Source organism: Mus caroli, unplaced genomic scaffold (genome assembly GCF_978045245.1).
Source record: "Mus caroli unplaced genomic scaffold, Mus_caroli_1 scaffold_6, whole genome shotgun sequence".
NCBI lineage: Eukaryota > Metazoa > Chordata > Mammalia > Rodentia > Muridae > Mus > Mus caroli.
In genome coordinates, this window is record NW_028227261.1 from 73,252,289 (window position 1) to 73,266,358 (window position 14,070).

Here is a 14,070-nt window from a genome sequence, read left to right on the forward strand (position 1 = left end):
GAGAGAGAGAGAGCTAGCTTTCTTTTTTTCCAAGGACATACACAAAGCAGTCATTTATAATTTTTATAATCTTCCCATAGCCAAAAGTTGATCTTGTCACAAAAATGGGTCTTTATAGTGAATGGCAGAAATTTTTTTAAAAGAATGTTATACCCATTTTGATGGTTAATTTAAAACTTAAAGCCAGTTGATTTGTATTTCGCGGTAAGACTGTTGCTCTGCCCCTTTCCAATACTGGAAATGCAGTGTGAGCAACGGTCTTCAATCCCTGTCGTCAGCTGCTGCTTTTCAGGGCCATGCTGATCTGGACTCTTACGCAAGGAGATGCCTTCTCCTCCCAACAGCAGTCTGGAGATTAATTCCATTAGTGCTGCACCAATTATAGTGAGACAGTCATGCTATTCAGTGGAATATTTTGAACAAGATATAATTCTCCCATAGGTTTCCACAGAGAAAAACTCCAGTTTATTTTCCCAACATAAAGTTGAATACTTAAAAGTGCCCATGATGAATTGTCAGGATATTCAGAGTCAATTTTTAAGAATAAAAAAGAAGAAGTAACCCCTCTGTAACCTGCCCAAACTCAATCCATAACTCTAAGTCAATATAGTCAAGTGCTATTAGCTATCTTTCTCTAAAGAAATAGTCAGTTATAGTGTTTATGTTGATATTTAGAATGTAGTGTTTCATTGATTTCTTTGTTTTGCAAAGTTGGGATTATAAAGAACATACATTTGGGGAGAATACTTGCCAGGAAATTGTTAGGAAGTCCATGCAGTGAAGTATGAGTATAAATAAACACTGGCACTCTCTACCTGGAATAATATATTTCAGGCTTTCTAGTATACCCCAAAATCAGTGTTTTTGTCTCCTACCACAGCAAAAAAAAAATTTTTTTATTGAGTGGTTAAAATTCAAGTAATCATGTATTTGAATTGTGAAACTGGAGAGAGCATTTTCTTCATTAATTCTCACCAATGTCTATGTAACTCTTCGTGCCCAGCAAAGTGAGCCACAAAGGGCAGTGACCAGTCGATGCTCCTTGTGTCCGCTTTGGGACATCAGAGACATTCCTTTGAGGATATTTTATTCTGAAGCATAAAGCCTGACTTACTTTCACATTTTATAACTGGGTTTGCATCTGAAATCTTAGATGCTTTAAATTCTATTTGCTTGCATCAGCAAATCATTGAAAGTAGACTGGATACCTTGGAGTCTAAATTACCTGAGATGTATGTCCTGTAATACCTGTGTGCGAGAGAGAGGAAGCTGGAGCTTTCACATGCATAGGAAATGACTGTAAGTGATGGAAACTACGTAGTGTTGGACATGTTTCCTATTTCTTGACGTTCTTGTGTCCCTTATTGTCCATCATTCAGTAGGAGAACATTGTACCGAGAGGGAAACCGAGAAGGAGGAGCAGAACGTTGGATTGCTGGGTTCTTACTGCAGAGAATTCAGTAAGGAATCCCACTGTAGCTTTACCTCAGCGCCAGGCTCCGCGTGTGTTTTCCAGCCTACTACATGAGAGGGTCAGGTCAACTGGACTCTTAGGGGTGTTGTAAAGAGGAAGTCACCCGTGCAAAGTGCATCGATGATCAAACCCTTCTTTAAGTATTGTGTGTGCTGCTGCTTACTATTCAACATTGATCAGCTCCCAGCTCAGGCCTGAGAGGGCCTGCATGGCGAATCTCTACCCTGTGCAGAATCCCTGAGTGTGTACTGAGAGGAGTTGCTGTACAGGATGACTGTCTTTCGGATTGCTTCACCCGGCGTTCTGTTTTTGTTTTGTAGCCTAACAGCAGTGGTCAAGTAGTAGGGAAAGTGCCTGGCCATTTCACACCTGTCTTGGCACCCTCTCCCCATCCCAGTGCAGTGCGACCTGTGACCCTGACCATGACAGATACTAAACCCATCACTACATCCACTGAAGGTGAGGCAGCTTCACCTACAGCAACCAGTAAGTATTTCTGTAGGAAATGAGAAATGTCCATCGAAGGCACCATTGGATATATGATCCAAGGTGGCAAACACAGGGACGTTCTGGCTACCTGACCAGATGGAGATTTCTCATTTAAGTGGAGCTAGCAGGCATGTATGTGGCCCAGCTGTCACATGCTCTCTCTTATCAAATTTCTATTAACAAATCATATTTGACAGGAGAGAAGCATTGTCGTTTTTGAGTAACAGCTATAATAAAAGTGATCAACCCATGCCTGCTTGTTCAAGGTAGACATTGAACTTACACCAACAACACAGCACAATACACCAAGGTTTTTTACATCCCCCAAAGAGAGATTAGATAATTATTCTTTATTGGAGCATTTCTAGAAACCAAGCCCCTCCCCCAAGCGGAAGGAGTGAGTGTCTCCAGAAGACAATTACATGTTTACCTCAGTGTAGGTTATGTCACTGAGAGAAGTGGTTACCCATTGTGCTGCACAGGCAAGGACACTGAAGTTTAGGATTAGGTATGTGTAAGGTACCCACACTTACATGATCTACAATGTTTTCTTTAAATCTTTTGGTTATTTTGGCTATCACATTACAATCATACTAAGTTTGTTGGCATGGCCATAGCACTGTTAATGTCAGACTTAGGCAGTATCCTCACAGAACATACATTGTAAATGTCAGACTTAGGCAGTATACTTCTGTAGCACACATCAGGAAGCCAAGTGACTCCTCCACTTCATCATGTAGAATATTCGGAATTATATAAGGAATAGATTTCCTAATGGCTTCACCTAAAGTCCCAGCTTCTCAGAGGGTGCTGGTATGCACAGATTGGCAAATGGTGAGATTCCATCTGAGAGGCACTAGCATGTTCCGTCCCTGTGATGGGTGTCTTATATCCCAATGATTTTTCTTGCATAGAGCAAGGGCATTCTTTGTGCTCTGGGAACTCCCTTATGGAATTATACCATCAGAGACACCACTGGCTCTTAGTCTCTCTCCCTTCTCTCTCAGCCATCCGAAAAACATTCATTTTTATTTTTTAAAATGACTTCTAGAAACTTTTCAAAGAAAAAAAAGTATAACATTTTTTTTCACCTTAGGTGCACAGTCAATACTCATCATCTATTTAGCAGAACTCAGGAGCCCTTTCAAACTAGGAAGTTGAGATAGGCTTGCAGTGCACCTCACCTTATCAGTGATGCTTGGGAATTAGCTCACTGACAGAGTCCCACCCCAGTAAGCACTTCTCTGAATGCAAAGATGGGTGAGACTTTTCTTTTAAATACTTTCTGTGTGTAGTACAATCACTAAGATACTATATGTATGTTTTAAAAGCAAGCATCAGGCTTCTTTGACCTAAGTGGGACAGTTTAAACAAAAGCACATAAAAATGATTTTTAAAACAAAAACAAAACAAAAAACAAAAAGCTATCTCAGGATAAGTGATTAATACCAAAGTTCCAGAAACTTCTGGTGCTGCCTACTTTGATGCTGAAAACCATACCTGAAGTTCAGTGGAGGCTCCCAGCCCAGGTAACCCACAGTCCTTTGACTGGTGCCTTCAGCTTGTTTGATAATGAATTGCTTGTATACTCATACAGAGGTTGGTCCAAAAGAGATTTGATTTGCCTAGTAAAAATTTTAAACATCCAAAAGAAATATCTAGATTATATAAACATGTTTTTTTTTCACTCCAAAGTTAGAGACCAAGGAAGCCTGTTTACATGATCGGGGAAAACAAACAACAACAAAACAAACAAAAAACCAAAAGATGAGCCCATATATGGTGTTCACAATGTAAGAGCAAAAGGCTTCTCTCTTTATCCTCCAGCCTGGACATTGAAATCTCGGGGTGTGTGGGTGAAAGTGGAACACTGGGTTCTGATGGCCAGTGCCCCTTATTTAGCAGTGATTAGAACATAACCTGTGAGCATCCTCCATGTTTTAAAAACTTGACCTGAAAGCATCAAGGTCAAATGGTGCACTTTTAAGAGAACACGCAGCACTAATATATTGATCTTTAAAAGCTGGCCTTATTAAAATCCGTGTCTGAATTCTTAATTAATATAATGGTTTTAAACCTTTCAGACCTCCTGGTTGTGTGACATATGTTACAAAATCAGTTTTTCTGTTTACTCTGAGATGATGGAGCAGTGGGCTTAATTCTTCTTTTCCTTGTCAAAGATAGATTTAGAAATGAGAATTTTCTGTGGGAAGTTCACACCACCAGAAAAGGACTTATTAAAAAAAGTAATTGGAACTAAGTTACAGCAATGTAAAGAACAGTCCCCTGCATCTGCTCTACCTAGTAATCAAAGATAGGAAAGGCCATCTGCTCCTCACTGGCCAATCACAAGCACTTTGTAGGGGTTTTTGTTTTTTTGTTTGTTTGTTTGTTTTTTTTTTTACCAGTACAGAAAGCGAAGGATTTTTTTTCTTTCTTTGTCAAAAAATTTTCTACCACCTTTGAGGACATTTCTCACACTAAATAGAAGATGGAGCTAAGTCATTCTCTGTGCTGCAGTCCAACTGTGCTCCTCTTTTAGAAGTGTTAGTATTTTTTCTTTTTTTTAGTTCCACATCTGCTTAACCCTGTCTCTAAAAGCTGTTACATTCCCTGACAATCTCTACCTACTTTTACATTTAGAATCACAGGTAGCTATCACTGATTAATCCATTAGACATAGGAGAGAAGTGTATCTATCGGAAAGGACTCCAGAGTAGCCAGGCCTCAGCATCTAGACAGTCATATAGCCATAGCACACACTGAGAGACACCCACACTGAAAGATAGGTTGTGATTTATTGTGTAGACTTTTTTTAAAAGGGGGGAATAGTTGATCTGAAGTCAATTACCATTTCTTTCCCATTTCTTGCTGGTCACTGAGATGAAAGAGAAGAGAAATGGAGAAACCCTTTTGGTAGTAAATCCCACTTCTCTGGGTTTCTTATACATGGACAGGGTGTTCGTTCTGACAGTTCACAATTTTTATCTTTGTTTTTGTTCTTCCTTAATCAGCCTACACAGCCTCAGGCACATCTCAAGCCAATCGATATGTGGGACTAAGCCCAAGAGACCCATCCTTCCTGCATCAGCAACAGGTGGGCACGTTTCCCCCAGGTGGAATGGGGAGGCCACGCTTTGCTTCGGCGCTTTTCTCCATGTTGCCTCTCAGATCTGGACTCAGGATGGGGCTCACGGGGCTTCTGAGACCAAAATTGATCATTTTGTTTTCCAATTTTTTTTTCTCATTTGTCCTCTGCTTCTCACCTCTCTGGAGTTTCTGAAACTAGCTCACAGCCTCTTCTGTCTTCCTAGCACACAGTGACAACACCCACAGGACTGTTGCACCTCAGCCAGACTGTAGTGTCCTGCCTGACTAGACCCTGAGGACTTACCAGCCTATGTGGCTTTCAAGGGGTGACATGGAAAGCCAGTTGGAGAACCAGCTAGAGTCAGTACATTATTTGTGTTTGGAGCAATTTTGTTTTCTCCAGATGTTTTACTCCTCCTTTGTATCATAGTCCAGGAGGAGGATGTGTTGTAGAGCTGAGCTCACAGGCTACACATTATCCCTACTCTAATAGTTTACATTGCTTCGCTGATTTCAGATGAGATGAAACACTTTTTGGGGGGAGGGGTGATTCTGCCTTCTTACATCATTTATGTTTCAAGTAGCATTTTAAATTTCACATCTCATTAATGCTGTAAATTTAATGCAAATGAAGTGTTTACCCAAACTGTGAAAAAGTACAGCCAGGATTAATGGTGGCTTATAAACAAATTAGCCACAGTCAGAAGAATGCACCACACCAACATAGAAATCCCATGATTCTAGTTATAGGGTCACAGAAATACTTGTAAACACTTCAGAACCGAAGCCTATTTTATGAAGCATATGTTCGCTACTCTTAGCTTTGGGTAGCAGAGCAGTCTGAAATGAACAGTATGCAAAACATTACATAAGAAAACATAGGCTGTAGTACCTAAGACCGAGCTGGAATAGACACCTTGGCTCTTCATTTGTTAGTCATCTGTGCTTATATGAGGTTTATATGTGTATCAAGCATATGCAATTCCATGTGCCCACATACTCCGCTCTAGAACAGCCTGTCTGGAGTTTGCTTACTGTTCTCCGGGCCTTCCCTTTCACAGGCCCAGGTGATCAGCTGGGTATGGTAAAGGTCACCACATGTGGAGTTCAGAGAAAACCCTATAGCTGATAGCTCATTCAAGATACTTGACATTTTGCAAGGTTAAAATAACAAAACAGAACACACGAGAACTGACTGAAGACATCTGTATATAGTTATGGAAATACCAAATAATAATTAGTGGCTTTGCCATCCAATGGCTTTTCAACAGAATTCTCTGGAATGTTGCTTTTTTTTTTTTGACCTCTAAAAGTGCTATAATATGAATGTGTTATAATTACTATAGGTCTATTTAACAAATGTATGTGATCATTGTGCTTTTTAAACATATGCAGGATTTATAGGTTTTGGAAACATGTTCTTTTTTTAAAATCATTATAAATTTTTTTCAGAAATATTTTTGTCATGGGACTTTGTATTCTTTATGACACATCTATAATTTCCAGTTAATTTTTAATTGAAAAAACATGCCTTCATTATTTAACCTTTAGCCCCAAACACATTTAGGATATTATAAAGAATCCCATGCATTCAGAAGCAATTGTCCTCTTTCCTTGTTCTAGACCAGGGCAGCTTTAGTTTGTATCAATTAAAATTAATGTCAGGGTCTCCTGCAATGACAATTACAAAAGTATATTTGTGCCAAAATCCTCTCAGCATTATCTAAAGATGCATCAAGAAAGCTTAGCACAATGAGAACATAGACCTTAAAATAGGCAGAAATCTGGGAATCTTTTAATCTGAGGAATGCATAGGACAGACATGCCTATAAAGACTGGCACTTGTTATTTAAGTGATCAGTGCTGAATAAAGACCACTTACAATGTGCATATATTATCTGAGTTCTAATGTGTTTGCTATTTATGAATATATGGTATATATTAATCCTTGGAAGTGAAAAGCTATATATCCCACAGTTACAATTTGTAAATACTGAATAGATAACTTATCTATCTCTTATGTAATGGAATTTTGATTTGAAGAAACCAAATACATAGTGAGCTATGATTTTGAGGCACGAAGAAAACAACATAAATGTATTTCACATGATGCAAGCACACCACCTAATTGAAGCACCAGTTAAAACCTATTATCGTTAAGAACTGCAGCAATGAAGCTGTACATTCACTGTACAGGAATGGAGAGAGTGAAATAGTTGAAATGACTTCAGGAAAGGTTATTCTTCCTCCAGCAGAAGTGAGATTGATTTACTGTGTCCTCTCATTACTTTACGAAGATTTAGAAGAGAGCACTCTTCTAAGGGCAGCTCCTAAATGCATTTGGTTTAAAGCTCTCAGTGATGAATGCAAAGGAAAATGAAGGGGTATATGAAATAAAAGTGATCAATCATTTTATATTAGCTAGGAGAAATTCAAAATTAGAAAGGCAGTGGCTTTAGGCCGAGGGAACTCTTTTAAACATTCCCCATAACCTTTAATATACATGACCCTTTAAAAATAAATATTGTCACCAGGTACATTCTTCAGTTCCCGCAGATTGCTTAATAAAGATGTATCCTCTCAGCTTATGAAAAGTATTGATGTGCATCGTTCCATGCTATTTTTCCCTTAGAAAAGAACTTTAATATAGCTTTCATAAATTAAAGTTAATAAATTTAAGATTATTGAATAGTTTTGACTGTCTTCAGACAACCTTCCCACAAAGTGACGTTGCAGAAGACCTTTCACGGTAGCTGTTTCTTTCATATGCTCACACTGCCTTTTCAATTGAAACATAAAATGCTAAAGTACATCCATGTTGGCAAATGAAACCCGTGCTTCTCTGCTTAGGTGCTTGTTACACAGTTATTAGTCATTGCATATCTGCAACCTCCTTTTAATAATGATTATTTCTGATTAATGCCAGTTCCTAACTGCCTTGAAATATTAGTTTTTGTGATTTTTCCCCCTTCTGATGTTGGAATTTCACCTATCATCTAAATACAATATCTCATTTGAATATAAAAAAATAAAGTCACGTAATTATGTAAAGTGTTTCAGGAAGGTCTGTGTAAAGCAGTTGTTAGCTGAGCACTAACAATAACCCTCCCTGTGGAGAATAAGCCTCAGCTCATATAACTGATCAGGACGTGCCTTGATGGGATGTCACTGCCTTGGGCATTGAGGCCTGGTGCTCGCCTGTCTTTGGGATCATTGACTGGCTTACTGTATTTGCCAGTGATGTAGGAGAAATCTCCAAACCAGAACTGTTTCATCTAGAGCTTCTTTCTGCTGTAACTTTTGTGTTGGAAGATGGTGTGGTGGCTTGAAGAACTCTGAGGTTCTGCTTTAGCAAACTGGGCTCTGCTTTCTGCTGCCAAACACTTTGTCTTGGTTTGGAACACTTTCAGAATGTTGAACGCACCTTCTCTGACTTCCCTGTGTAGAAGTCCTGCTTCCTGCCTCGCAAGCACTCTGTGCACACTCCTTCCTATTGACAGTGACTGAACTCTATATCCCAAATTTTATCTCTTTGAGGAAATGGGAACCCTCCAGCAGAATGTTAGATTTGGCTTAGAAGGTATAGACATTATTTTATAATTCAGGTTAACAATGTTAATATAAATGGGTATTATGAGAAAACTCAGTTAAATTAATACCAGGTCCTTATATGCTAAGCTTCATAATTTGCTTACTATAATAGGGACTTTAGTAATTTAAAATAATCTAGCTTATTTATCATCAATTACAGTTCAGTAGAAGGCTGCTTTCACAGCAGAAACCTTAGTAATACACACCAATACCATGACAGTTTGACAAGATTTGTTGTAGATTGAAATTAAAAGCTTGTAGCTAAAACACTTCCTGTGTAGCCCTTAGAGACCCCACCACACAGCTATACGAAGCCACACCAGTCTAACCAGCCATTGAATACCGCACTGGAGATCGTAGGCAGATGAAATAGGGAGCTGCCTTTGCCTTCCTTAAATAAGACAATTAAGTCAAGGAAGCTCCTAACTGTAAAAACACAGGGCTTGGTCTCAGTCTCACTAGGATGTCCTGGCTGTCTGTGCTATCTGTGACTAGAGGCACTGGCCGAGTGCCTAGACACTGTGGGTTTTATTGGTGCTTGAGCTTCAATGTTACATCTCCTGTGTGACCATGTAATGCTGTTATTGCAAGTTCAGTTATCGACTAGTTACGCTGAAGCTGAAATGGTTTCAACACTTTTCTGGGCGGGATTTGGAAGTACTTTTCATTACACTAAAGATTTCTGTTACACAAAAATGGCTTTTAAAGAAATTGCCTCTGTAGGATTTCTTTCTTTTTTTTTTTTTTTTTTTTAAACTAAAACATGAAGTGAAATCCTCTTATAATATTTGTCCTGGCAAATGACAAAGCCAAAGCTTGGAACATTAAAAAACCAGCATTGAAAAGTCAGTCATTAGAAGCAAGCAATTGAAAAAGGACACAAGTGGACTATCAACAGGCTTCTCTGTAGAGCCCGGAAGCAGGCTATCAACACTCAGGCCATTCTTATTGTGGCTGTTATCATAATTGACAGCATGACGCAAAAGCCTATCACATGACTTCTGGGTAGGTATGTAAATGGTAAGAGGTCACTTTTCACATATGCCTGATGAAAAGGGAACATAGTTAAAGGAAGTTTTAGTCAGTCTAATGGCTATGCATATGTTTAGCTTTAGGGCTAGTTTTGAAATTGAAAAAAAAAATCTTCCTTCAACTGGCTGTCTTTTATTATTAATTCCTTTACTGACTTTTCCTAGTCACCAAAGACAAGACTCTATATATACCATTTTAATTAATGACAAAATAAAATTATGTTTAATGCAGCCTTAAATTTCAATCAGCAAAAACACTGAAAAAAAAAAGCTCTTAGTGGGAAAATTCTAAAGATGATATTTACAAACAGTTTGAGCTGCACATGAAGCTCAGGATAGGCAAGAGAGAGTGACGGCATGGTGGGGTGGGGACATGACAGGCATGGTGGGGTGGGACAGTGACAGACATGGTGGGGTGGGAACATGACAGGCATGGTGGGGTGGGGATATTACAGACATGATAGGGTGGGACATGACAGGCATGGTGGGGTGGGACAGAGACAGGCATGGTGGGGTGGGGACATTACAGACATGATAGGGTGGGACAGTGACAGGCATGGTTGGGTGGGAACATGACAGACATGATAGGGTGGGACAGTGACAGGCATGGTGGGGTGGGACAGCAGCAGGCAAGGTAGAGTGTGGTAAGAAGCCAGGTTTAAAGTCAGGACTTTGGCTGTTGCCCTCTGATGGGAACGAACAGCTATGTCTGACTTTGAACAAGCCTTCAGAAGGATAAGGAACACATCCCTCTAGCATTCCTAAATACCTTAAATCTTACAGGCCTGAGGAGTTTCCATTGAAAGAAAGAATCCTTTATTTTCCCACTCTTGAACATATGACTTACAGTCAGTGATTTTCGTGGACTATTTATACCCATTTAACTTTATTCTGTGAAGTATCAAGAACCTTGGCTTCAGATATTGACATTGTGACTTGTAGGTACCAGGGTGGTCTTGATTTTTCTTCTTGACAGTTTCCTTGCAGTCATTTTCCTTGTTCATTAAAGGTCCGTAGCATCCATCCACAGTTCCTTCCAGGTGCTCCATAGCAAGTAGTTAATAGTAACAGAGGAAAACGGTGCCCATCCAGTCCATGAGTGGCAAGCACGGACACTCAAATGGCAGTCCTTTTTGTACTCTTCCATTGCTCCCCTCCCCCAACCTGTTGCCCTGATCATTTTTCTTACTTTTTTTGTCCCCCCAAGTTGCTATGTGTTTAACCAAAGTCCCTTCAAATAATAATGAAGGGCTTTCACCTGAGTATACAGACTTGAATTTAAGGCCATGTTGATTCTCTGTGGCTATGAGCAACTTAGCATACTGAGAGTATAGTACCTAAGGTATTTCCACTTAGGAGTTTCTGCTTAGGCACATTTCTCATTTTAATCAGTTAAGATCCGCACCTGGCTCTGGACTCACTGTGTGATAGCAGATGACCTAGAACTTCTGGTTCTCCTGCTTCCTCCTCTCAAGTGCTAGAAGTAAAAGCATGCACCACCATCCTTGGTTTTATATGGTGCTGAGGACGAGGGGCCAAACCTAGGGCTTTGTGTATCCAGGGCAAGTACTCTCTTGACAGCTACATCCCAGCCTCCTTATGCAGATATTTGAAAGAAATCAGATGGTTTCATTCCTATCTTTTTTTTTTTTTTTGACACAGTCACATCAGAATTGTGGCAGGCACAAAGTTTCCCTTCAGAAGGAGGAACTCCAGTCTGAGAACATATGTTGGGATGTCTTCATCCTTACCTTTTTCTTAGTAGTTTGCAATACTTTTTTTTTTGACCCCTATGCCTGTACCCATCATTTTATGGGGGTGGTCCTGTTTCTTTCATTTTTTATTTCTTTTGGAATACTGGACACAATGGATTTAACATCTTGGCTTTATAGACAGTCTTCTTTTGTTTTGGTAGGTACATATAAATTAAATAAGTAAAACAGCATGTGGCTATGTATTCTGTACAGATGTGTGTATTATTAAGTCTGGCTTTTCCAGTGTAAGAAGAATTGGAACCAGCCCCTCCCCTACACAGTCCCATGGCACTAACAGACTGAGGTTCTAAGCTCGGTTGCTCATGGTCTTTTAAGCTTGACTGCTATGGGATAGGAGATCACCTCTTATATTGTAAAGTGAAATACTTAGAAAACTCACATTTATAGACGTTTTGAACTTATGAAAATGTAATTGAGATGGAAGATATATGTTTCTGTACCAGTTATAATTCAATTTTAAAGTTTGATTAGAAATAATTGACAGTTGAATTTTCTAGCACTGAGCCTTTCTCAGAACAATGACTAGGCCAGTGGATCCCAACTTTCCTAATGTTTTAATACAGTTCTTCATGTATAGGAATCCACAACCATAAAATGAATTCGTTGCTACTCCAACTGAAATTCTGCTACTGTTATGAATATAGCATAAATATATGATATGCAGGATATTTGATATAAAACCCCTACAAAAGAGTATTTTGACACCCAAAGAGATTGCAACCTACATGTTGAAAACCACAAAGCTAGACTGTCACTACTCTAAATTTTGAAACAGTGATTGCTTATTATTTAAAATCTCTTTAAAGCTTAAGGAGAAAATTAGGGTTTGCATCTTTAATCATCATAATAAAATATTTCACATGTTGTCCTAAAGAAGCTTAAATACATTTAGTTTGAGTCTTTCAGTATTAAAAATTTGTTCTGAATTTGCTTGGTCCAAGTGTCTTGGTTAAGCAAGATGTTTAAGAACCTGATTTTTTTAGACATTCCTGTCAGAGAAATCTTTGGTGAATAATAGGTGATTTTTATTTTAGTTTTTTAACTGTTTCCCTTACCTACGCTCCTTAGATTTTTACTTTATTGGGTAGTTTATTAGTTGAAAGATTGTTAATAGAAAAGATAATAATTTTAAAAGGAGTGAGAAAGAAATGTTTTTGCTTAAGTAATAACTTGGTTCAAAAGGGTGATAATATATAAGCTGGCACAAATATTTGTCTCCTCAGACACCTCGGAAGTGTACACACTGCTGGTCCATAATATAGACAAAGACATCCAAATTTTATTTTGTAATTTTAATTAATGAATGAAAGTTTATTCAATATTAATTAGTATCTTGCCAACTTCTTTGGCATTAAATTATTTTTAAATATAATCTTTGGTCATTTTGTATATATGTAAACATTTTTCCTGTTTTAGAGGAAATATAACTTTAAAACATTTAAGTGTATGCATGCATATATATGTATTTATATATATGCATATATACATAAATGATAAATGGAAATGACGAGTTTGGTTTAGCATCTTTGAAAGAATATGTAGGAAAGAAAGGCAAAACTAACTAACTAAATAAATGAAAATGTTGATTTTAAATGTTCAGGATGAGGCCAGAGATTGCCCACTTGAAATTTTTAGAAGTGGTTATAGAAAAAAGCAATCTGCATGTAACTAGGCAATTTACATAAGTATCCTTCCTGAAAGATGGTAGTCTCTCAGCCTTCTCTGAGATAGCCTGTGAGTGGCACTTAGAATCTTCAGGTTTTGTGTGGAATTGTCAACTTTCAGAGAAAGCAGAGTTCCCTAGACACTAGCCTGTTGGCAGTCATTAGCAGCATTGGATGTGGTGTTTGCCTAAACATACATCCTACTTCTTGAAATGCTAACCTACTCCACACGGGCATTCACCAGTGAGTGGATCAGCAAGGGGCTCCTGGCTTGAACTCACAGGGGCCATGCTCTTCTCTTTCAAGGTTTCTATTTTGAAATGTGCCCCACTTATTTCTGAAGATAAACAGCATGGCCCAGCACATTGAATTCCTCTTGAGGAGGGCCACTGAGAGAAGTTAAAAAACAAACAAGTCACAAAAAAACCCAAACCCTGCACTACTGGATAGGCCTGTAATCCTAGTCCTTGGAAGGTTGGGGACATGTTCAAGGCCAGTCTGAGCTACATAGTGAGATTCTGTGTATCCATTCCCCCAAGAAGTGTCCCCTCAAAATCAAGTCGCACAAAGTTGCTTCTCAGACACTATAGACTAAACAATTTTTCTCCTTTGAAACAGCAGAAATATGTCATCTGTTTAAAAATGAATAAGTATGTATTTTCCCCTTTGTACAAATTATGGCCTGCTTCCAGAATACCTACTTTTCGTTGTATTTATTTTCTGTTGTGACTTCTTTATAGCATTGAGCTGAGCAGACCCCACCCACCCACTCTCTGTACATCTCCCTCTGTCTGCCTGAGCAGACTTTTTCCAGTTCTTTATAAAACTATTTTTACTTTAAATAGTGAAGTAGTTTAAAGGCCCCTTCAGAATTGAAGATTGCATTTTCAGAACAAGAACTATCCTCCTGAAACCTCGGGATCTATCTTAGGCTGTGCAGAAACTGTAGTCTGACG

General features: G+C 38.7%; 1 protein-coding gene across 4 annotated transcripts in view; it reads left to right on the forward strand.

Moving 5' to 3' along the window:
- Nfib (nuclear factor I B) overlaps nt 1–14,070 on the forward strand; it is a 215,511-nt gene that overhangs the window by 180,063 nt on the left and 21,378 nt on the right. For 2 of the 4 annotated variants that reach the window (XM_021160526.3, XM_029476292.2), the window contains exons 9-10: nt 1,795–1,960; nt 4,978–5,060. In XM_021160526.3, coding sequence (XP_021016185.1) covers nt 1,795–1,960; nt 4,978–5,060 — 249 coding nt within the window. The remainder of the gene's footprint in view (nt 1–1,794; nt 1,961–4,977; nt 5,061–14,070) is intronic. The other 2 variants (XM_021160527.3, XM_029476293.2) reach the window with 1 other exon arrangement.